This window comes from Setaria viridis, chromosome 6, assembly GCF_005286985.2.
Source record: "Setaria viridis chromosome 6, Setaria_viridis_v4.0, whole genome shotgun sequence".
Taxonomy (NCBI): domain Eukaryota; kingdom Viridiplantae; phylum Streptophyta; class Magnoliopsida; order Poales; family Poaceae; genus Setaria; species Setaria viridis.
In genome coordinates this window covers 1,795,240-1,819,286 of record NC_048268.2, presented here as the reverse complement: position 1 = coordinate 1,819,286, position 24,047 = coordinate 1,795,240, and the positions used below count along the sequence as shown (strand labels likewise).

General features: G+C 46.3%; 2 protein-coding genes and 1 pseudogene across 2 annotated transcripts; all 3 read right to left on the bottom strand.

Annotated features, from left to right (window-relative positions):
* Positions 1 to 1,312: 1,312 nt before the first annotated feature.
* Positions 1,313 to 10,994, bottom strand: LOC117859963 (uncharacterized). The gene is made up of 4 exons (XM_034743167.2): positions 10,774 to 10,994; positions 9,350 to 9,412; positions 1,951 to 3,840; positions 1,313 to 1,637 (listed from the first exon to the last, which is right to left on the bottom strand). The coding sequence occupies exons 3-4, from the start codon at positions 3,808 to 3,810 to the stop codon at positions 1,632 to 1,634; spliced, it is 1,866 nt and encodes a 621-aa protein (XP_034599058.1). The 5' UTR covers positions 3,811 to 3,840; positions 9,350 to 9,412; positions 10,774 to 10,994; the 3' UTR covers positions 1,313 to 1,631.
* A 136-nt stretch (positions 10,995 to 11,130) lies between these two features.
* On the bottom strand, positions 11,131 to 14,204 carry LOC117859834 (protein ECERIFERUM 2). Its single transcript, XM_034743012.2, has 2 exons — positions 13,602 to 14,204; positions 11,131 to 12,189 (listed from the first exon to the last, which is right to left on the bottom strand). The coding sequence occupies exons 1-2, from the start codon at positions 14,085 to 14,087 to the stop codon at positions 11,323 to 11,325; spliced, it is 1,353 nt and encodes a 450-aa protein (XP_034598903.1). The 5' UTR covers positions 14,088 to 14,204; the 3' UTR covers positions 11,131 to 11,322.
* A 2,376-nt stretch (positions 14,205 to 16,580) lies between these two features.
* On the bottom strand, positions 16,581 to 19,316 carry LOC117859835 (uncharacterized; annotated as a pseudogene).
* Positions 19,317 to 24,047: the final 4,731 nt, after the last annotated feature.

Below are 24,047 nucleotides of genomic sequence, written 5' to 3'. Positions count from 1 at the left end.
CGGCCGTGGTGGGCGGCAGCCGGTGGTAGCGGCCGGTGGTGGCGGGCTAGTGCTTGTTTTTTTTCGAAAAATGTTTGCCAAGTATTTTCGGGGCATTGCCGAGTGTCGAAAAAACACTCGGCAAAGAGCGTCTGCCGTTCAAATTTTTGCCGAGTACACTCGGCAAACCGTTTTTAAAGCTCCTGTATCCCGTGAATTAAATAAGTAATTGGTAAAGGAAAGTCCGAATCAATCCCTTTTCTCTTTGGCGAGAACCCGGTTCGTTTCACAAAGAGACGCTGGTTTTCTGGTCAACGGCCAAAAAATTGGTGTGGCCAGTCCTGACATCAAACCAATCGTACCCTAAGATTATTGAAGGAATTAGTATCCAAGCACAATAACCAAAAGATGAGGAACAATCAGCCAGTTCATCGACCATCTTGCCACATTGTTGTTGACCCATCGCTCAGTTTTTAAGGTTCATTTGCCATGGCTCACATCGTAATGCACTGCTTCTCATGTTGTATATTAGATAGGATATTTCAACATATATTTGACACCAGTGACTATTTTAACTTCCTTGCCGTCCTCTCCTCGTTCTCTCAGCAACCACGAGACAATGATGAACCAGCCAGCTAGAAGATAAAACCACTCGGGCTTACGGAGGATCGATCGAGAAGGAGTCTGCTCGAGGTTGCGGTTGTGGGGGATATGATAACCGGTTACCATTCGGATGGGTCTGGCTGCCCGCTGGAGGGGTGGCTCAGCCCATCCGGATGGTAGATGGGTACGTGCGAAGCAAGACAAGCCTGCGGCGTGAAGAGATAGTGATAGAGAGATAGATCTAGTTTAAATATACAAAGAGATAAGTTGTACCATAATTCAGTTTGCTTCTTTATTATAACCGACTAGATTTAGATCCGAAGCTGATATGTAACCCTCCCCGGCTATATAAGGTGGGCATGGACCCCCTCCAAAAAAAACCAAGCCATATTCGATACCCAATATACTGAGAATACAATCCCGATCACAGAACGTAGGATATTACACAAATTCGGTGGCCCTAACATGGTACATCCTTTATGTACCTGTGTTCATCCATCTAGCTCTAGTTACAGTGATCCTCTCCAAACAATCTATCACCATGGATAGCCTCGTGGTGGACTACCGGAATTATTCCGCGACAAGTAGTGATGCTGATCATGTCCATTCTTTTGACGGAGGCCTTTAGTCATAGGCAAATAAAAGAAGTCCATGTCGACATACAGAACAAACTTCCAAAAAAATCCACCAAATAGGTTAATGCTAGGAAAAAGCAACTCATCCGACCAAATAGCCCTTCCAAACAGAACATACTTAGAATTGTGCATCATCAATATGACGGTGCAAGCAGCAACTAATATTTCACAAGGTCGTCACAATCATTATTGTCAATACATCAGGAGGCACAAGTTTCAATTACAACTAAAAGAGGGGAGGAGCAAAAAGCAATAGTAATTAAGGTATAAACGGATGGTAAAACACAATGTCGACGGGGAACGATCAATATTGTGATGTCAATAATTGGCAGCACCTATATTTCCAAGAGCATTGAAGACATTCAATGTTTGAGGCTAATGGCCGGTCGGGTGTCCGTTCAGCATCTCAAACAATTAACCCTGGTAAAAAAAAACTTAATTAATTTGGGATCAACGAAACAACTAACAGAAAAGGTAACAACCATGATAAGATACATGTGCTAGTGGGTTGTATCTTTCAATATATACTAAAAAAACTGCTGGTAGTAGAATGTACGTAGAATTGCTTAGCAAATACACCCGTGCTAGTAAATTTATTAGATAAGGTGCTATACACCTGAAAAAGTCAAAATAACATGTATATATAATTTGGGATGGAGGGAGTGCTAGAGATCTAACGCTAACACATAATAAATTAATGCTCAAATCCAGAAATTGGTGAGTGGCCGCGTACCTGACCAAATACACCGGTCCTATTAAATTCCTTATGATCCATCTTGCGAAACCAGGACAGGCCGGAAAGATCGCGCCATTTAAGGTGGGCCAGGATCAGCCATACGAAGGTGAGGAGTTCTCCACTACCTCTGGCCAGCAGCGCCGCGTGCATCTCCGACCGTGATTTGGCCGCAGCATACATGATCACCCACACCCAAAAGTCAACGAGATCCTGCAATGCTTCCGTGCTGGATGACCAAGGATTGATCCGCTCCCAAAAGTCACCAGCGTAGCTACTGCACTTGTAATTAGCAGCTGCTCGCCACAAATCCAGCGTAGCTACTGCACTTGTATCGAGAGCCAGCAAGGAAGGGTGGGTAACCAGGAGGTACATCATGTAGCGGGACAGTTGCCGGCACACAGTGCTTTCCACGTCCGAGAACAGGTCTTCCCTCAGGTGTGCCTCTGTTTGTATATGCATGTAGACAAGCATATTGCCAAAATCATTGAGTTCAGAATTTTTTGGTTGGCCCACAAAACCCTGGATATATTCCATTATTTTCTCATACTCATTCCATACACTGCGAGGAGTCGCATATGCAAAATACCACCTACCATACATCTTGCTTTGGAGATGTTTCACTATTTTGTCCCCTTTGGCGTACTCCCAGCCTAATATTTTGCTCAACCAAAATATTTTATCCTCCTGGGCACCACATAGTGTCAGCGACTTTCTCACCGTCATCATTAGTGGACTAAAGAACGACCTTGGCTGTTCAGTATGCACTAACCAACCCCTCAAGTTGTACTGCCCAGCTACAATTGACCGCAATGTCCTTTTCTCCGACCATCCAATGGCGTCGTTGGAAAAAAGAAACCAAGAGAACCTGGCAAGCATGTTACACCCTCGAGCCTTCAACCACAACCAAGTCCACGGGGACCTCAAGGATATAAAAATGGCACAGAAATCCAGGAAAAAACCACCAATAAACAGTGAATATGTGACTGCAATATCAGCTCTATGGTAACTGTGCTTGTTGCCTGAAACAAGGAACGTCACGAAGGCAACAATCACAGTTATTTGAGAGATACAACGTAGTATAATTCCGGTCCTTGTTCTGAGAACAACAGCCTTGGTGTAGAGATCATTGTGCAACATGCCAAGCTCAAAGCCCACCAACTTGAACAACTCATCGTCGTCCAACCTGGATTCGTCCATATCAATATCGGAGGAACGACTGGTGAAGACTTGATGAACTCTCGGCATCGAACGCAGTCCAGTGCAGACAGTTCTAGGATAGCCAGCGTCCACATCAACTGATCGTGCAAGCTGTTGCATATATTGATTCCCAGTGGAGCTCTCGAGGCTTTCCATACTCCCATACTTGAGGGACCAGATCCTTTCTCCATACTTGATAACTCCCGCAGCGAAAATGAATATTCCTGAAATTAGAAGCTGCATGTTGTGCCTTCCAATAGACATCCATAAAATATATGTAGTAAGAACAACCTGCACCACCATATTTAACGAATGCCTCAACCATAAATTGTTATCCTCCATGGAAAATGCAGTGATAGTGTCCTGCCCACCAAGATGGACGAGGAGGAAGGGTGCCCAGAAAAAGGCCAGTGGTTGGGCTCTCCCTAATGTGTCCCTTCCAGCAGTGGTGGAACCCACATGTCGAGATAGGTAGCCTAGGGCAAAAACCGCAACCATGTCTGCTCCCAAATAAGCCATCCATATTGAGAACCTAAGGAACATATTGGTCCAATGCCGCCGAAGGCTACCAGCAAAGAAGAGGAATAACTGTAGTGTGAAACTAAGAAGCACAAGCAGTTGAATTTCCCAGTCGTTAAATAGTTTGATCAAGCTCTTCATTTCTGCACCAGATCAGTTGTCTTGGACCACCTGTTGGTTACAATAAGGTATACAGGTTAGTGTGGCTATAACTGCACAATAAGTTTCCTACAATCTTGCATGCATGAATGTAAAGTTCGTATGATATACTACCATGAGTCATCAAATAAAGATATCAGTCTAGCACCATCCACACATAGCAAGAAAGTTATTCTATAAAACTCTTTGACCCTAGTGATCATGCATACATATGGGTTTATCTTTATCGCCATATGATATCCCTGGATAAATGAAGGCTCTACAAGGTAAAATTGCATAAACACCCCTATAAACCACTTCAACCCACAAGTCATTTTGTTACAAATATCCACTCACTGTTGCAGATACCCACCCACCCGATTCAACATGTTTCAAAATTTAGCGAGCTGCGGATGTGGTCTTTATCATCGAAATCAGATACTTCTAGGAGTATAATCGCGATATTTGTTGGAGATTCCATAAAATAATTTCTAAGGAACATATTGGTCCAACATCGCCAAAGGCTACCAACAAAGAAGAGGAATAACTGCAACGTCGCCAAAGGCTACCAACAAAGAAGAGGAATAACTGCAGTGTGAAACTGAGAAGCAAAAGTAGTTAAATTTCCCATTCATTAAATAGTTGATCAAGCTCTTCATTCCGCACCAGATCTATTAGAGCCTTTTTACAGTGCACAATACTACCACTTAGTAGTATATAGTATAGGGAAGATCTAACCGTCCATCATTATGGGTAATTTAGTAATTATTACATTGTAAAAAGTAAAATTCCAAATGGAATGATTTGTAGACTTTATGATGGTGTCAAAAAAATATTATAGTGATACTATTTATGTTCGTTTAGCATGATACTCATATACTACTCATGTGTACTACATACCCATACCACAGGTGAATTTTTCAGTAGTATACAATTAATCTTGACCATTAGATGTATTTATACTAATTCTTTTCAAACACTAGTATAGCCTAGTATTGTGTACCATAAAAGATCTCATCTGTTATGCCTGGGACCACCTATTGGTTATACGATAACGTATATATGTTAGTGTGTGGCTATAACAGCACAACAAGTTTCCTACAATCTTACATGCACGAACTTATGAAATTCCTTTTTCATCCTTTTTAATTCCCAAAATTACCACAAAGTTTCTAAAACCCTAGGTCCATTTTAGTACCTTTATTTCTTTCACGTTGCATGCACCCAAGCTCCATTTCACACATTTTCTTGATCCGATCATCGTGAACCCTACTACCATGTTAAAATTCTAGGCCCTTTCATCAAATCATCATTTTCCACCCAATCCCAACCACCCCAGCATCCTTGTTCCTCTTAGTAGGTATAACCATACCAGCCAACTAGTAACCTTGCATCGTTCACCGGCCCAACAATTTTCATGGATGGTGTTTGATTACCCTCGATCTCAAATCCAAAATCAAAACCCTAGTAACCTTGCATCGTTCACCGGCCCAACAATTTTCATGGATGGTGTTTGATTACCCTCGATCTCAAATCCAAAATCAAAACCCTACTGCAAACCAAACCCAAACCACTACGTGTGATTGTTTGCTTGCTTGGTTGTTTCTTTTGCTGATCAATAGCTTAGAAGTACATTTCAACTAGTCAACAATGCATAAAAAATGAATATTCCGAGAAGAACCATGAATTAAATAAGTCATTGGTAAAGGAAAGTCCGAATCAATCCCTTGATCTGTTTATGCCCTGTTGAGCATGTGTAATAAAATTATGCTAACATTATTAATCTGCTATGTTACACTTATCGCATTTTTTGGTTTATAAAGTATTTTCATGCGATTGTTATAGTCAACTTTTCTGGACTAAATAGTCCTTCTTGACTTTTTGAACGTCTTAGACACTTGGAATAATAGGAGACTCTGAACCCCTTATTTATAAAAGGTTGGAGTCATTCCTTAACTTTCGATGCTAGTGCCACGCGATCTCACTGGGTATTCCTTTTGGAGATGCCCTACAACTAGACTCTTTGAATGAAGCGTGAGTTCTTTTGAAAACCAAGTGTGAAAGTAAAGCATAGGATGCTAAGGTTATGTCCACACTAAAGGTCGTCTGTGACACATGAGCCTACCCCGACGATGCTTGTTCATCCACCCGTATACACCTGGTGAACCTCCGTTTGGCCTAAATAAGGTATATTTAATTTGGAATGTTGATATCATTTTTTGTAAAAAGTGCGTGAATTAGCTACTGATCCAGGGACTAGTACATGAGCATATATCGTGATTCCGAAAGAGGTTTCCCCACTGGATGGGAAGCAAAATCTCCTGTTAGATGGGTCCGTTTGCCGGTGGTAGGAGGATTTAGTATCATCCATAAGGGTGGTAAAAAAGTTAAGTGTCCCTCTTTTTTCTGACACGGATAATTGGTTGTGGCAGTGATAGCTCGAGGGTGGAACAATGAGGGCCAAAACATGAGGCCACCCCAGGCTTGGAAAGATTTTCCATCAAAGATGATCTTACCTTTAACCCATAGATAATTTGATGTGATAATAACGATTCAACTAATGTAGTATATGGACGTTGAAAAAATGAGGTTACCTCCGATCACAGACATGATAGATTTTCCGTCAAAGGTGAGCATACTTTTCTGCCACGGATACATAATTACCACTTACTCCCCTCACGCCATCCCATCTTAGCATCCCACACATATCTTGTTATTAATAGTGAAGATAATTTTATTCATTTTGACATTTATTGGCTGAAACTTAGGATCACTTAAAATAAAAGTTTATGAACTACAAATAAAGGTAACCGTGGGAGATAGTATCTCTTACAAATTTTATTTAGAACTGAAGAGAATAAACCTTATACCGAAGAGAGAATAAGCCTTATATATCTCTTACGGTTCGAACCTTGAGATTCACCTCGTTAGATGGTTCATAAGTTAGAGCCAACCTCACACTATGGTTCCAAAGAATCCGTTAGAGACAAGGTGTCCAATGTAGCACTTTTTATAGTGTATATTGTTTATTGGGAACAATAATGTAATGGTTTCAGGTCAACCAGAAATAAAGAAAATTGGGCAAAAATTGACTATTTTCCCCTGAAAGTAACTGGAAGAAAAGTGGAGAGATGTTATCGCTTACTCAAGACATGAAGTGGGCGAGGGGAACTAAATTAAAAACCAACAGATATGCAAAGGAGAAAAGGAAGTATAGGACATCTACCCAACATTCATTGTATATTAATTCACTTCTTTCACAACTTTAAGTGCGTTGCTTATGATAAAAGTGTTGTCTTATTGATATTCATTAGGGTGCAAACATGTACTTTTTATGAGAAACTACATGAAGCATTTTTTGTCCCAAAAATTTTGACAAGCATAACTAAAACATGTAAGTAGTATAAATGAAATATATCAATCTACCACCATTGGCATCCACGCCAAACAAGAAATTTACTCTGCATTGGTATGGGTTTATTTTTGTTGCTATATCATACCACAACGAAAAGTAATCTCATTTAACATGACACTTTTGTTAGGAAGTTTTTGGGAATCTAAAAAATGACAGAAATGACAAGGATAAACTTAGCAGAGACCATTGCTTCATTGGAATAATGAGCTACACATTCCCACACAAAAGCTGAGCTCCCATCCAACAAGCAAGGGTCCAAGGGTCTCAGTATTTAATTTTTTATTCCTCATGTTGATGAGTAAACTAGCACGTGTACAACGGCAATTATTATGCCATCTGCGAGTTGCCACATCAGCATCCTTTTCCTACCTGGCAGATAGTTAATGAGGTGAGAGAACTGTATCGTCGCTTCACGAAACGACAGTGTTGGCTCGTGCTCCCAGAGCAAAACGACGGCCTCGCAACCACTGCACGCCGCATAGCAAAATCTCTCCGACCCTCTATGCAATTTCATGCTGAAATCGAATGCCCATCAACCATCATAGAGCCGAGGTCGTCGGGATTTGGCAGCCGCGCTGCTCCGGCGACACCGTCGGGATGCTCCCGCGCCGCCGCCGTCGGGCTTTCCCCTGCGCCCCTGCTAGTGCTTCGTCGGGCTGCTGCGGCGCTGCCGTCAGGCTGCCCCGCGCTTGTGCCGGGTTGGTGCGGCGTTGCGCGGGCTGCCTTGCACCAATGCCGTCAGGCTGCCCCCGCGCCGGCACCGGGCTGCTGCGGCGTTGCCCCGGGCTGCCCGGCACCTCTGCCGTCGCTCTGGCAAGGCCATGCTGCCCCCGCGCTGCTGCGTGCAGGTCTGGACCTGACGCCTTGCAAGCTCGGCAAGAAGCTGTGACTTGATTTTCTACTCGCCCTTCTACTCCACCTTAATTTTTTTTGGTGATTGGAGAGGGGAAGAAAGCTAGAGAGAGAGGAGGATGGAAAGGACCGGATGAGAACGATGGGTGCAGGAACTCACGGGATATGGGCAGTGCTTTGGTTTCTCAATTTTCATGTGAAAAAATACATTGACCACGTAGACCACGAGTCCCACACGTAAGAGACACAAACACAATAAGCTATTTTATATATAAATAATGAGTGAAACTAGCAAATACATGTTATATATTTATTCAAATTGTATTTGACATACATCCTCTCAAAGAAGCGACAAAATAACATACAAAGATCAATTAATACTTGATCGTCATGGTTATATGGATTCATAAATGAAGTAATAGCCTGCAGACAGCTAAATAGACAGATCACTGTACAAAGTGTTGATTTTATCATCTATGGCCTTGTTTACTTCCCAATTTGGGATAGGCAAAATTGGCATTTTGCCATAAATGCGCAACTGTAGCGTTTCGTTTGTATTTGTGAATTATTGTCCAAATATTGACTAATTAGGCTCAAAAGATTCGTCTCGCAAAGTACAACAAAACTGTGCAATTAGTTTTTGATTTCGTCTACATTTAGTACTTCATGCATGTACCGCAAGTTTGATGTGATGGGAAATCTTCTTTTTGCATAGTGTCAAAGTTGGGAGTTTGGAGGGAAGTAAACAAGGGCTATATGTGACATGGCATATACTTGCAGACAGCAGCCGTCTAAACTGTTGAACGTTCCCTTATGGTTCTTCACCTAGGGGAAGAGGTTTAGGTAGGGATGGATATAAATGTCTGGAAATCCGAATTATCCGAATCCGCTAAAAATGTCAATATGGATATCCATATCCGTATTCGTTTTTAATGTGGATGTCAAATTGGATGTATCCGGATTCGATTTTCAGTGTTTTTCTCTATCCGGTTCCAAATTCGTATTCAACAAAAAATGTGAAATATCCGACATTCCGTATCCGCAAAGAATAAAGTACCCAATGAAGAACACAGAATAAAAATCAAATAATCCAGCTCCCAAGTGGAAGAGATTCACATACGCATACCAAGTGGAAGAGAGAAATAACAATAAATACGTCTTAGTGCTTTGCTTCTATATAATATATATAGATATGATATATAATCGCCAAAACTAACATAATGAGGACAACTGCACACTTAGCAATGCTAATAAAGTTGGAGCACAGTTTGTTACCTGAATGACTCAAGGAGGCCAATAATCTTGCTATTTCCAGAGGTGAAATCAATTTATATGAACCTACAGATTCGCAGAGAAAATTCAGAATGGTTTATGCAAGAGTTTCTAAGAGGCAATAGATCGAACAGGTTAAATGCATGAAACCATGCGCAAGTTTGAAACAGCAACAATGCACAAAATAGTTGATTGAAGAACCTGAGTGAATCCAAATAAGGAGATGAATGGCATACCCTGAGTGAATCCAAAGGAGGAGATGGATGGCATACCTCACCAGCAGGGTGCTCAATGGAGTGCGATGCTTAAAATTTTAGGAGTGGGAATGTGGATGATTGATGAATGGCATACCCTGAGTGAATCCAAAGGAGGAGATGAATGGCATACCTCACCAGCAGGGTGCCCAATGGAGTGCAATGCTTCAAATTTTAGGAGTGGGAATGTGTATGATTGATGGAGGATTAATGCCATTAGCTGTGGTGGTCTCTTGATCTGTGCTGAGTAAAGAAGAGGCTCTTGATCTGGCAAGGTGTTGAGTAAAGAAGAGGGGAGGCTCTTGATCTGCCAAGGTGCTGAGTAAAGAAGAGGGGCTGAGAAAACAATCGGATGGTTAAAACAATGTGGATGATGTGGCTCGCTGAGGTTTGAGAGAAATAGAAATCAATGCTTTGTAGTGGGGTGCTTCTATATAGGAGATATAGATTTCCTCATGTAGATGAGGAAACTAGCACGTGTAACGCTCCATCATGGTTCTTCACCTAGGGGAAGAGGTTTAGGTAGGGATGGATATGAATGTCTGGAAATCCGAATTATCCGAATTCGTATCCACTAAAAATATCAATATGGATATCCATATTCGTATTCGTCTTTAATGTGGATGTCAAATGGATGTATCCAGATTCGATTTTCAGTATTTCTCTCTATCCGGTTGCAAATTCGTATTCGACAAAAATATGAAATATCCGACATTATCTGTATCCGCAAAGAATAAAGTACCCAATGAAGCCATCTAAAACTTATCCGTATCCAACATTATCCGTATTCGAATTCGAATTAAAATGTGGTAAAAAAGTGCTATCCGAATTCGATTTCATACGTATCTTATCCGAATCCATACCTAGGTTTAGGTAACAAATCGTCTTATGGTCCAGCTCCCAACCCAAGTGGAAGAGATTCACATACGCATACCATCTCTTTTATACTTTCATCCTCACTTCATGTAAAAGCTAAGGATTAACCCAACGTATCTATATTTTTTGTCCCAAAAGTTTGACACGGATGAAAAACACGGAAGGTACAAAACGTTACATTATCAATCTAAAGAATATGTTTCATTTCACGCAGAGGAATCAAGGGAAATGATAAAGGAGTGCAATTAATTAATCAAAGAGCTATATATAATTAAGCCTATAAGTATTCGTGCATACCTTTAGATTGGATGAATGCTTGGTCTATTGGAGCCAAATACCCAAGAATATGCTTGTTCCTGGCCGGCTGTGTGGCATGGGGAGCTTGGCCAGTGTATGCCCAACAATCTTGATTACACAAAGCCGCGAATTGAGTCCATGTTCCTTTCTTTTGTAGTGGCAGAAGAGTGCGAGCTGAGGACACCCTTTGTACGTTTCTTGCAAGAAGAGCAAGGGTGTATATCAAGTGATGCTTTTCTTGTATCTTCTAGGTTCTAGCCGGACCAGCGCATTTTAGGACCACAATGATATGGTTCCTGCCCACTTTACTTGAAAGAGAAGTATTTTATTTTTGTAAGACGCATTTGAAATGGCAGATTCATAGTAAACATAGCAAATTCATATTATCAAAAGTTCATAACACGCATTAGATTTACAAGTTCGAAGTTCAAACTTGAAAACCTTGAAGACACGGTTCTGTTACAGTAGATTCCAATGAACTAGCATGGGATAATAAACTGCCTGCAAGATTATTCTTTATTCGACCTGAAAGGCAACATAGCTCGATCATCAAGCAACGCGCAGCGCGTCACGCAGAGCAGCGCGGAGGCGGTCCGCCTCGCCTCGGCGCACGACGCCCGCGATGGCGCGGCCCCGCCCGCCGGCGTCGCGGTGCACGACGGCCGCGCCGCCGTCACCGACACCGTCCACGGCGTACTCCACGTGCGCGGGGCGCCACGCCCCGAGCTCCAGCCCGTACACGTCCAGGCTTTCGGCGTCCACGAACGTCAGGTTGGCACCGTACACGACCACGTCGGCGTCCTCCGCCCCCGCCAGCGCCGCGGCCGCGACTGCGCCGACCCCTTTGAGGCGCGCGCCGGCCAGCAGCGCAGCCAGCTTCGAGACGTCGGCCGCCGCCGGCGACGACGGGCCGACCGCGATGACGTGGCCGATCCGGTGCTCGTTGGTTAGCCCCAGGCGGCCGCCGCTCGTCGCCGGCACCGGGTTGGTGGTTCTCACGACGGTCACCGTGCGCGTCGCCTCCTCCTCGTCGGGGCCCCGGATCGCGGCCAGCGCGCGCCACATCAGCGCCACGACCAGCTCGAACGTGCCCACCTGGCGGCCGAGCTGAAGGCCCTCGAGCTGCTGCTCGGTGACGTGGAAGGAGAAGGGCACCATGTCGCGGGTGATGGGGACCGCCCAGTGGTCGCCGACGGGCGCGGCGGTGGCCTTGACCGACGGTGGGGCCGTCACGCCAGCAGGTGCGGCGGCTGACGGAGGCCGGGCTAGTGGGTCCCGCAGGGTGGGTGCCGGGGGCTTCTTGCCGCTGAAGAGCTGGGCCCACGTGCTGAAGCAGGCGGCGGCGGAGGGGATGTCGCCGATGAGGTGCGCCCACGTGAAGCCGAGGGCCATCCCGCCGCACTTGAAGCTGGTGACCTGTTAATCACTTGCCACTTTGAGTTTAATGCCAATTTTACTTCAAAAAAAAGTTTAATGGCAATAATAGCCCAATTTAGGACCTAAGCAATTTAGGACATTAATAACATGGTCTATAAGGTGCAATTTCGATAACAATTTGTATATTTTATTAAAAAACATTATACACTATGATATTATTTACCATGGTAATTAAATCTGTGAGCATCATGGAGTTGTGGCTAGGAAGAGCGGTACTTTTACAAAGGGTGTCAAGGCCAGGTGGTTATGGTACCGTTTAGTTGTTGATGCTTGTCTTTGTTAGTTTTATGGTATGTTATCGTCTTTATTCACTGTTGCACTCTTTTTTAATATAAAATAATCAAAGAATATTATAGCATCAAACTTATAGCATTAGCATAACTAATTGTATTTTAGATACTAATGGTGAAAACTAAATAAGTTTGACTTGGGATAAATACTTTTTTAAAAATGGCTTATGACAAACATAAAACTATTTATATTTGTGATTCCCTCCTTCAGTCCTTCTCATGTTATAAGGCGTGGTTGATTGTCGTTCAATGTCAACGAAGGTTGCATATCAGCATTGAAGGTTTGCTGTACATGCATGTATCTTCAATTCATTGTACCTTTTCCCCTGTTCCTTTCATAAGTTGGTGGGCCAGAAAAAAATCAATTGCTATGAGAACATGCATGCTTCAAGATTTTTGGTACGGTAGAGAAGGACAAAGTCGTAATTTCACTTTTACATGCGCCATGTTCTGAAACTTAAAGATCGTTGTACTCTGCAGCGGTTAGTGTCTCTATTAGAGAGAGAAGGCACTAGTTAGTGATTTGTCCTAAGTTAAACTATTATAAGTTTGATCAAGTTTATATAGAAGGGTATTAACATTTTAAGGCGTACTCCATTAGTTCATTTTTAGCACGTGTATTAGGGCTTTGAAAACTCAAGTTTCAAAGTTTTTGACCAATAATTAGTGAAATTATATACATGCTTAGTATATTAAAGTTATATCATATTTCAAATATCTTTTTAATATGACATTGATTTTTTTTTAGCAATTGGTGATATATTATAAGAAACAATGATGGCCGAATCATAGTTCTAAAGACCCTTTTACATTCCGATATGCCTACTAACAAGGAACTTAGGTATTATCGAGTAGACTAGCTAATAAAACTTCAATTTGTACAAACATATGCTAAAAGAAACCGTTACTGGTGGTTATTTGTGCACTGTCTAGTGTTATTCGTTCAAACAAAATTGCTGTCACTACATTTTCTAGCCTTGTTGTGGCGTCCATCTCATGATATCAAATAACATGGTTAAGGAGAACTCCCTTAGTATGTTTTTAGCAGGCGTATTAAGTTCTTGAAAAGTCAAATCCAAATCGGGATGCAGAGGTGATGACCTGCACGTAGAGCAGCGGCGAGAAGAAGAGCTCCGGCCCGATCACCTTGTCGTAGGCCAGCGCCTTGCTCAGCCCGCCGCGCTCCGCCTCCGCCTCCAGCCACTCGTCCACGGTGGCGTCGCACGCCGCCTCCACGATGCGCACGCCGCAGTCATTGCACCGCACGTACGGCCGCCCCGCCGCCGCCTCGGCTTTCTCGCCGTCGGCTTCCGCCTGGCGCCGCCGGAGCCGGCCGCTGACGGGGAAGTACATGTCCAGCCACGGGAACATTGGCTCCTTGAGGTCCCGGACGGTGACCGCGGCGGCGCCCGGCGCCGGGGCGCGGAACACGTGCACCGCGCGGAGGTAGTGCAGCTTGTGGAGCAGGTCGGCGTCGGCGAGCTCGTAGTCCACCGCCTCCCCCGTCACCGACCCCGGCACCACCGTCGACAGCCGGTAGCTGTGCACGGGCATGCCGTTGCCGGCGGTGGCGACGTCGACAACCATGGCGCGCGCGACGTGCGGCTGGCTGTGCAGTGTATGGCTGTTGAAACTTGAGAGGGTGGTATACAATACTGGGGGCTTGATGGGTGTGCTGATCGACCATATATGGAAGAATCGATTCGTGAAGTCGATCCAGCATTTATCTTTCACTATTTTGTCCCAACATGCAGGTACACGACACTTCAAATCGAGCAATGAAGATCGGTGAAAAGCGTACGTCTACAGTGCGACATTATGTCACTCTGGATGACTACGTGTTCCACAACGTGCCGTTCACATGGCTCGCCATCTCGCATGCCCGCTGAGACAAAAATGACACACCTACATCAAACAAAATTTCAACCCGGGAGCTGAGAATTCAAATGATGTTTGCAAGAATTTGGCATTCTTGTGTCCGCAAAATCGTTCGAAAGCTCAGTTCAACTATGGTGAAAACAAAAAACAAGTTCAATCTTGGATGAGCTATGCAAAGTGAAATTTTGCCTGCAACAATAGGGATCAAAGTGACCAGCAAAGCAGGGGCACCACCAATGCACAGGCAAGTACTGCTAGTAGGGCACTCAGCGTTGGTAGTTCAGTAAAGACAATGTGTTTCAATTCTGCCTTCATTAGACCACCAGCTATCCAGCTCACCACAATATGTACTTGAAAAGCATTGGCAAGTACTCCTAGTAAAGGAAGGCATGGATCTTACGACAAAACATTGGTTCGGGAGGGACGAGCAAAACAGATGGACCTTTCTAGTGGCATAACAACTTTACTACGGAATTCAGATTCGGCAAAACTTTCTTATTGAAAGCGAGCGATACAGCTAAACTATTCAAGTTGAAATTGAGGTTAAGAGAGAAAATGGGGGCTAAATACCAGCTGGATCGCCAAATTGCATCAAGTTAGAGCAAACATACCCATCTACTCCTAGGAACAGATAAGTTAATGACCTTCTCCCAGAGATTGCCAGCATCAGGCATGTCATCCAGCATCGACTACACACCACACTCTTGACAAGCTTGATGATTATCCAGTAGCCACAGTTAATTTTATCACTACAGATGGCAAAACCATGGCACCCACCGTACCTGGAATGCCGATCGTCAGACATTGGCAAGGTACATCGTGGCATCAGTCATTCAGTTGTAACTTTGATCAAATATACACTGCCCACTGCGATGCACTAACTCCTGAAACTCCAGCCTTCATGCAAACACTCAATCCGCTCTTCAGTTAATCTCCTTTCCTTTCATCTGGAACCAAACAACACAAGTCACATTTTACTCCTTTTTTACCATCACTGAAAAGCAACTGAGGATGCCTGCTGGGGAAAATAATGACACCCTTATCACTTCAACAAAGTACAGATGGAGGGGGTGTTTGGGAACACCCTATTAAAGTTTAACACCTGTCACATCGAATGTTTGGATACTAATTAGGAGTACTAAACATAAGCTAATTACAAAACTAATTGCATAGATAGAGTATAATTCGCGAGACGAATCTATTAAGCCTAATTAGTCCATGATTTGACAATATGGTGCTACAGTAACCATTTGCTAATGATGGATTAATTAGGCTTAATAGATTCGTCTCGCGAATTAGCACAAGGTTCTGCAATTAATTTTATAATTAGCTCATGTTTAGTTCTCCTAATTAGCATCCGAACATCCGATATGACACTGTTAAAGTTTAGCACCTCGTATCCAAACAGCCCCGGAGTAAAGAGGAGCGCCGACCTATGTCTGCTTCATGCGTCAGCAACAAACACTTAAGTTCGTTTTGATATTCCTTTGCAAACTGTGCGCCAACGGGTGCCTAAGTTTAGCAATACCACATTATTGGGCTAGTTGACCACATAAATAACAAAATTTGAATTAAATTTCTGTACTGACTCTAAATTCATCCACAAACTACTTTGTGCTTTCCCAAAAGAATTAGGTAGAAGCTCGAACCCGGATCTATAAAGCTTACATGAGCAATTAACAGGTTCAAAGTGGAGAAATAAGAGGAGAAAGAAACACTACAGTACACCGATGCTAAATGTCATTTTCAATCAATCGAGACAGGCAGTTAACCTATGCACAAAAGAAGTTCTTTTAAGATGTATACAGAACGACATTAGACAGTGCAACAATTATTTTAGTAAGGCTGTGGGCAATATAGACCAAACAAACCTAAAAAGAGTGGGATGATTCAGATCTACAGCTGGTCATTACCTGATCGATATGAAATTGGATCAAGGAAAACCTGAGCCCTCCATAACAACCTCTGTGAACCACAAGTAACAAACTCATCAAGGAAGAAAACGACAAAGGGAAAAAGGAGGAGCGATATAAATAACATAACCACAAGTACACATACTAGCTGGAACTAAAGTATTGACATGGTAATTTATCTAATCACTCTTTCAGATTAATCTTGCTAGATCAAGCAAACATAGTAACTTGTGGCACGAAACCAAAAGCGATAGTTATTTAGGGACGGAGGGAGTATACAGAACGACATTAGACAGTGCAACAATTATTTTAGTAAGGCTGTGGGCAATATATACCAAACAAATCTAAAAAGATGTATACAGAAAGAGCGATCACGGGTGAGCTCGGTCCTACTGAACCCAAATTTCCCACAGTTACAGTGCGTCACAGCTGCAGCCAAACAAAAGTAAGGGGCTCCCCTCCTCTTGCCAGCTGTGCTGCATGCATCTCCGGCCATGACTTGGCAGCAGTGCAGATGGTGAGCCGCACCCATACATCCTTCATCTCCTCCAGTGCTTCCTTGCCCGGCTGGGGTCTGGGGATCAAGCTTTTTCAATTCTGTCATGATATCATTCTCTGACATGTCAGCTTGCCAATTATTCAGCGTAGCCACCGCGCTGAGCAGCAGGGAAGGGAGGGTGAGCAGAAGGTGCATCATGCAGCGGGACAGTTTCTGGCAAACCTCCACCAAAACATCAATATCTGCTGCTACATCTGCTTCGATGTCTGAGCAGGGGTATTTGCTCAAGTGTAGCTCAGTAACCATATGCATAAAGACTAGCAAAACCAAAATCTGCAATGTAAAAGACTTGTGCATATCTTAAGAGAGGTCAAGATTTGGCCATTGACGTGTCTTCTGAAACTCGTAGGGTTGATGAATGAAGCTGCTAGTGGCCTCCATGAAACACTCCATCACCTTATCCGCCTTGACATACTCCGTGTCTAATAACTTGCTTAGCCAAAATATTTTCTCCTTATCAACACCGATTGATGTTGCCAACTTTCTGGTCATGTTCATCACCCGTTGACCACAAGATTTTGGTTCGCCACTCCCCTCAAACCAGGCCCTCAAGTTGTACTGTCCCATTGCATTTGACCACAACGCCCTCTTCTCTTGCCATCCAATGAGGCCACTGGAAAAAAGAGACAGAGTACCGAAGCCTGTCGTATTTTCGAGCTTTCAACCATGCCCATGTCCATGGTGACATCATGAAAATAACCAATGCACAAAGTTCCAGGAAGAAAGTGCCAACAAATATAGTAAATAGGTGGTTGCAATATCAGCCCTACTGTACTTATGTTTCTTGCCAGCAAGGAAAAGCAGGAAGGCAACCAAAGCAGATAACTGAGAGATACAACGAAGTGTATTAATGCCACTCCTTGTTCTAAGCACAAGAACCTTGGTGAAGAGATCATCATACATCATACCAAGTTCAACCCCGAGCACCTTGAGCACTTGGTTGGGTAGCCACGTTCCCAAACCCTCACGACCAAACCTCAACTGATCACCAACAAACAAGGTTCGGCCAGAGAAGAAATTAAGGACATCTAGCATTGAACGCAGACCAGTGCAGAGTGTTAGAATAACCATCATCTCCAATTCCCCATCAATCAATTCTGGAAACCGATGCTTACAGTGATTTCCAGTGGAGCTCTGAAGACTTTTAAAGCTCCCACACTTGAGAGACCATGTCCTTTCTCCATACTTGATAATTCCCGCAACAAACACAAAGGTACCTGAAACTAGAAGTTCCACGCTGTGTCTTCTAATGGACTTCCAGAAAACATATAAAGATAGGACAACCTGTAGCACGACTGCACGAGATTTAATAAATGCCTCAACCACAAGTTGTTGCCCTCCATGGCAAAAGCAGTCATAGTGTCCTACCCACCAAGATGGATGAGGAGGAAGGGAGCCCAAAAGAAAGCTAGTGGCTGGGTTCCCCTTATTCTGTCCCCTGCAATGGTGGCATCCTTATGCTGTGAGAGGTAGCCAAGAGCATAAACTGCTACCATGTCTGGTCCCAAATAAGCTATCCAAATAGAGAGTCTAAGCAACATGTTGATGCTTCGGCGACGAAGACCACCAGTGAAGAATAGAAATATTTGTATTTCAAAACTTAGAAGCACTAGCAACTGAATTTCCCAATCATGATATAGTTAGATCAAGTTCTCCATTGTGCACTAGTTTCCTGACTTGAATCACCTGTTGGTGAAAACAATGAACAGTAATCAGTGTGCCTTTTACAAAATAGCAAATTTCTTTGTACATCCCCACCATCTTCATTTTCCGTTGTATGCAGTAACTTGCACGCAATAGTCTTCTACGTAATACTGTAAGAAGATGATGATAATGAACAATTATGATCATCCAGAAGTCCAGCACTACATCACCTTTTTTGGTTGCATGATGTCACATTGTTTTGGTTTGGATATGCAACCTCAAATGACAATATCAGTCCAGCATTGTGCTATCCCAGCTTGCATAATAGCAATCTTCATAAAACTTCAAGCTTACCTAGTCCAACTGCTTGGTAACAAATTGTCACTTTAAAAAAACGTACGGTGTACATGATCCACGATACTTAATGTTTCAGTAACCGTCTCAAGTTCTTTTAAAAATTCATGCATATAAAAAACAATGCTGAACATATTTATCTAAGCTCTGCTTTACTTGATCAGATAAATAGCATATGTATTTATTGAAGAATGATATTAGGCTAAGCAAACATTGATCTCAAGGCACCACAGTGCACTATGTGCCTCTTGTAGAGAAAAAAAAACTTGCAGGCATAAGCATTGTTAGAATGTATTGTAACAGCCCATATTGGGCGTACGGCCCATAGGCCTTGTATACTGTAACCCTAGCCTATTAGGCTATATAATGAAGGCCACCCCCCTGGTTAGGGTGTGCGGTATTTCTCTACATGGTATCTGCCCTAATTACGATCCTCACCTTCCGCCCGCACCACCGCACCATCGGCCGCGTGCGCCTTCGCGCCGCCGCCAGCCCAGGCTCAAACTCCGGCGCGCAGCTCGGTCGAGGCCTCTGCCTTCGCGCGGCGCGCATCTTCCAGTCGCGCCCATGACGTCGTCGTCGAGTTCCTCCTCCACAACCGGCGCCATCAGCCACCCGTCGTCCGGCGCCAATGGGGATTCCGTTGCTGCTCCTCTCTTCGCCGCCTACGCCTCCGTCAATGTGAAGCAGCACGTCCCCAACGCGCTCAGCCTCGAGCGCCCGAACTACTCCAAGTGGCAGGCGTTCTTCACCGCTCTCTGCGGCAAGTACGGGCTGCTCGGCCACATCGATGGCACGGCGGCCGCGCGCCCGACTGACCCCCTGTGGTCTCAGCCCGACGCCTGCATCCGCGGCTGGATGTACGGCTCCGTCGACGACACCGTCCTTGACCTCGCCATGGAGCCTGAACAGGATGCACGCGCTCTGTGGGTCTCCATCGAGGCCTTGTTCCAGGCAAACAAGGAGTCCCGCGCCGTCGTCCTCGAGCAGGAGTTCCACAACCTGTCCCAGGGCGACCTCTCCGTCGATGCCTACGCCCAGCAGATGAAGCGCACCGCTGATGCCCTCCGGGAGGTCGGTCACACCATCTCCCCTGCGCAGCTCGTGCTCAATCTCCTGCGTGGCCTCAACTCCCGCTTCGCCAACACTGCCGACATCATCTCCAACACGTCGCCGCTTCCCGACTTCAAGTCTGCCACCAACATGCTCCGCGTCAAGGAGCTCCGCCTTGGCACCGAGGCCAAGGCGGCCTCGGCTTCCGCTCTGGCCGCCTCCACCACCTCCTCCTGCACGTCGCCATCCTGCCAGTCCACCCCTTCTGCGTCCACCAATCGTGGGGGCGGTGGCAAGGGCAAGGGTGGCAAGGGCAAGGGCGGCCGTGGTGGCAACGGCGGCGGTGGCAGTAGCGGCAGTGGGCGCCACCAGCAGCAAGGTGGCAATGGCGGCGGTGGCCGCAACCAGCAGCAAGGCGGCAGTTTCGGCGGGCGTCAGCCGGCCGGCCCCTGGGTTTGCTACAACCCTTGGGCTGCTCCGTGGCCTCCCCAGCAGCAGCAGCAGTGGGGTGCGCCACCTGCGCCTCCTCCACAGGCACACACCGCCTTCGCGCCTCCGCAGTTCTCCGCTGCCGGCGGTCCCCCGGCGTACGGGCCTCCGGGCAACTGGGACTCGGCAAGCTTGATTGCCGCCCTCAACCAGATGGCGATCCAGGGCGGGTCTGCACCCTGGGTCATGGACAGCGGAGCGACATCTCACATGTCCTCCAATGACGGTATTTTACTTTCCCATCTCCCGTCGCCACCGTCCTCCATTACGGTCGGCAACGGTCAATCAATTCCTATTCATCGTCGTGGCACTTCTGTTATTCAAATAGCTGATCGTCCTTTTCGTCTTGATAATGTTCTTGTCGCTCCCCAACTCACTCATAATCTGTTATCTGTTCGACAGCTTACTCGCGACAATAACTGTTCCATTGAGTTTGACGCCTATGGTTTTTCTGTTAAGGATCTGCAGACCAAGACGGTCCTTCTTCGGTGCAATAGCAATGGGGATCTCTACACCATTCCACATCACATGCCACCTCGCTGCCATGTCGCCATCGTCTCCCCGGAGTTATGGCACTCCCGCCTTGGTCATCCTTCACCTGCCGTCGTCAACGCTCTAACTAAGCTCTCAGCTATCCAGTGTAATAAAGCAGCTCGCCACATTTGTCATGCCTGCCAGCTTGGCAAGCACACTAGGCTGCCATTCGCTAGTTCGGTTTCTAGTACATCAGCTCCCTTTGAACTTGTTCACTGTGATGTCTGGACCTCTCCAGTTTTGAGTATTTCTGGCTATAAATTTTATCTTGTCATAGTTGATGATTATACACATTATTGTTGGATCTTTCCTCTTCGCCATAAATCAGAAGTTCATGACCATCTTGTCCAGTTTGTTGCTTACGCTCACACACAGTTCAGTTTTCCTGTGCGCTGTTTTCAGGCAGATAATGGCACCGAGTTCATCAACAATGCCACCGCTACCTTCCTAGCTAGCCGCGGCATCCTGCTTCGCACCTCGTGCCCCTACACATCCGCCCAAAACGGCAAAGCTGAGCGGATGCTTCGCACACTGAACAATGCTGTTCGCACGCTTCTGTTTCATGCCGCCATGCCTCCATCCTATTGGGTCGAAGCTCTTTCCACCGCTGTGTTTCTAATCAACCGGCGGCCGTCATCATCCATACATAATGGTATTCCCTATCATCTCCTTCACCGCAAAATGCCAGATTACTCCATCCTTCGCGTTTTCGGTTGCCTGTGCTATCCGAACCTTAGTTCCACGACTTCCCATAAACTATCTCCTCGCTCAGCAGCGTGTGTCTTCCTCGGTTACCCTCCTTCCCAGAAGGGCTACCGGTGTCTTGATCTTTCTACTCGCAAGATCATCATCTCTCGCCACGTTGTTTTTGATGAGACTCACTTTCCGTTTGCGGCTTCCAAGCCCCAACCGGATTCTCTTGACTTTTTGATACAGGATATACTTCCCGCGCCTGCCCCGTCTACCTCAGACGTTCGACACTCGCGGGCCTCGGTTGCGCCTGCCTCGTCTGCAACAGACGATGCTGGCGACCCCGTCGGGCTGGACCCTGCCATCCTGTGGCATGGTGCTGCCTACAGGATGCCCCAGGCGCCCCGGCCGGACCCGCCTACCTCCTCGGCTTCTCCTACGCCGGCAGGTGCCCCCGCCGTTGCAGCTGATCGGCAGCGGTTCGGCATCCACTACACTCGTCATCCGCGTCCACCACCGACTCCTCAGCCGGCGCCGCCGACGGACCAGCAGCAGCCGCAGGTGCCCTCGGCTCCAGTGCCGTAGGCAGCGGCGCCCCAGGCTCCAGAGCCTCTTGTGCGGGAGACTCGTTCCCGGACGGGTTCACTGCCGCCGCCCATGCAGCGGTATGGCTTCACCGCCTCGACCTCCGCCCTGGCTTCTCCGCTGCCAGGCAACACCCGTGTCGCGCTTGCCGATGCTAATTGGCGCGCGGCAATGACCGAAGAATACAAGGCGCTTGTGGACAATGGCACCTGGCGTCTTGTTCCTCGACCGCCTCGTGCCAACGTCATTACCGGGAAGTGGGTCTTCAAGCACAAGTATCATGCTGACGGCTCTCTGGCTCGTCATAAAGCCAGATGGGTTGTTCGTGGCTTCTCGCAGCGGTACGGCATCGACTACGACGAGACGTTCAGTCCGGTTGTCAAACCGGCCACCATCCGGGTCGTCCTCAGCATCGCCGCCTCTCGCTCCTGGCCGATACATCAGCTGGACGTGAAGAACGCCTTTCTTCACGGCCATCTGAACGAGACCGTCTACTGCCAGCAGCCGCCCGGCTTCGTCGACCCGGCAGCTCCCGACCACGTCTGTCTCCTGCAAAAGTCCTTGTATGGACTCAAGCAGGCGCCCAGGGCGTGGCACCAGCGGTTCTCCGGCTTCATTCAGTGGTCCGGCTTCACTGCTTCGACCTCCGACACGTCACTCTTTGTTTACCAAGCGGGTGCCGACATCGCCTACTTACTGCTCTACGTCGACGACATCATTCTGACAGCCTCGTCGACCCCGCTTCTTCGTCGCATCACCGAGCTCCTTCACTCCGAGTTCGCCATGACAGATCTCGGGGATCTTCATCACTTCCTCGGGATCTCTGTCACGCGTTCTGCTACCGGCCTCTTCCTGTCGCAGCGCCAGTACGCTGTGGATCTGCTCCAGCGCGCCGGCATGGCTGAGTGCCAATCCACGGCGACTCCTGTTGACACTCATGCCAAGCTTTCTGCTACAGACGGCGCACCGGTGGCAGATGCCACTCAGTACCGCAGCCTCGCCGGTGCGCTACAGTATCTCACGCTGACTCGTCCGGACCTCGCTTATGCAGTACAGCAGGTTTGCCTCTTCATGCACGACCCGCGCGCGCCTCATCTTGCGCTGCTCAAGCGTGTACTGCGGTACATCAAGGGCACCCTCTCCACCGGGCTTCACATCGGCACAGGTAGCATCACCAGCTTGTCCGCCTATTCCGATGCTGATTGGGCTGGTTGTCCCGACTCTCGGCGCTCCACTTCAGGCTACTGTGTCTTCCTTGGCGACAACTTAGTCTCTTGGTCCTCCAAACGACAAACTACGGTTTCTCGTTCGAGTGCGGAGGCTGAGTATCGTGCTGTTGCGCACGCTGTGGCTGAGACTTGTTGGCTTCGTCAGTTACTCCAGGAGCTCCACGTACCCATCTCTTCGGCGACGGTTGTCTACTGTGACAATGTCAGTGCTGTCTACATGACCGCCAATCCAGTTCATCATCGTCGCACGAAGCATATTGAGATAGATATTCACTTCGTCCGTGAGAAGGTTGCTTTGGGACAGGTTCGGGTGCTCCATGTTCCATCATCTCATCAGTTCGCGGACATTATGACCAAAGGGTTACCTGTACAGTTGTTCACTGATTTTAGGTCCAGTCTTTGTGTTCGTGACACTCCCGCTTAGACTGAGGGAGGGTGTTAGAATGTATTGTAACAGCCCATATTGGGCGTACGGCCCATAGGCCTTGTATACTGTAACCCTAGCCTATTAGGCTATATAATGAAGGCCACCCCCCTGGTTAGGGTGTGCGGTATTTCTCTACAAGCATGCTCAGAGCTGCACTTCGGAAATTGAAATGCAGCAAATTTATCAGTTTAA

What these genes read in the sequence shown, in the direction of transcription:
- LOC117859963 (XM_034743167.2), bottom strand. Translation starts at nt 3,810, where the DNA reads ATGAAGAGCTTGATCAAACTATTTAACGACTGGGAAATTCAACTGCTT.
- LOC117859834 (XM_034743012.2), bottom strand. Translation starts at nt 14,087, where the DNA reads ATGGTTGTCGACGTCGCCACCGCCGGCAACGGCATGCCCGTGCACAGC. An exon ending in CGCCGCTGCTCTACGTGCAG is followed by an intron (nt 12,190 to 13,601) that starts GTCATCACCTCT and finishes AGTGATTAACAG; the next exon opens with GTCACCAGCTTCAAGTGCGG.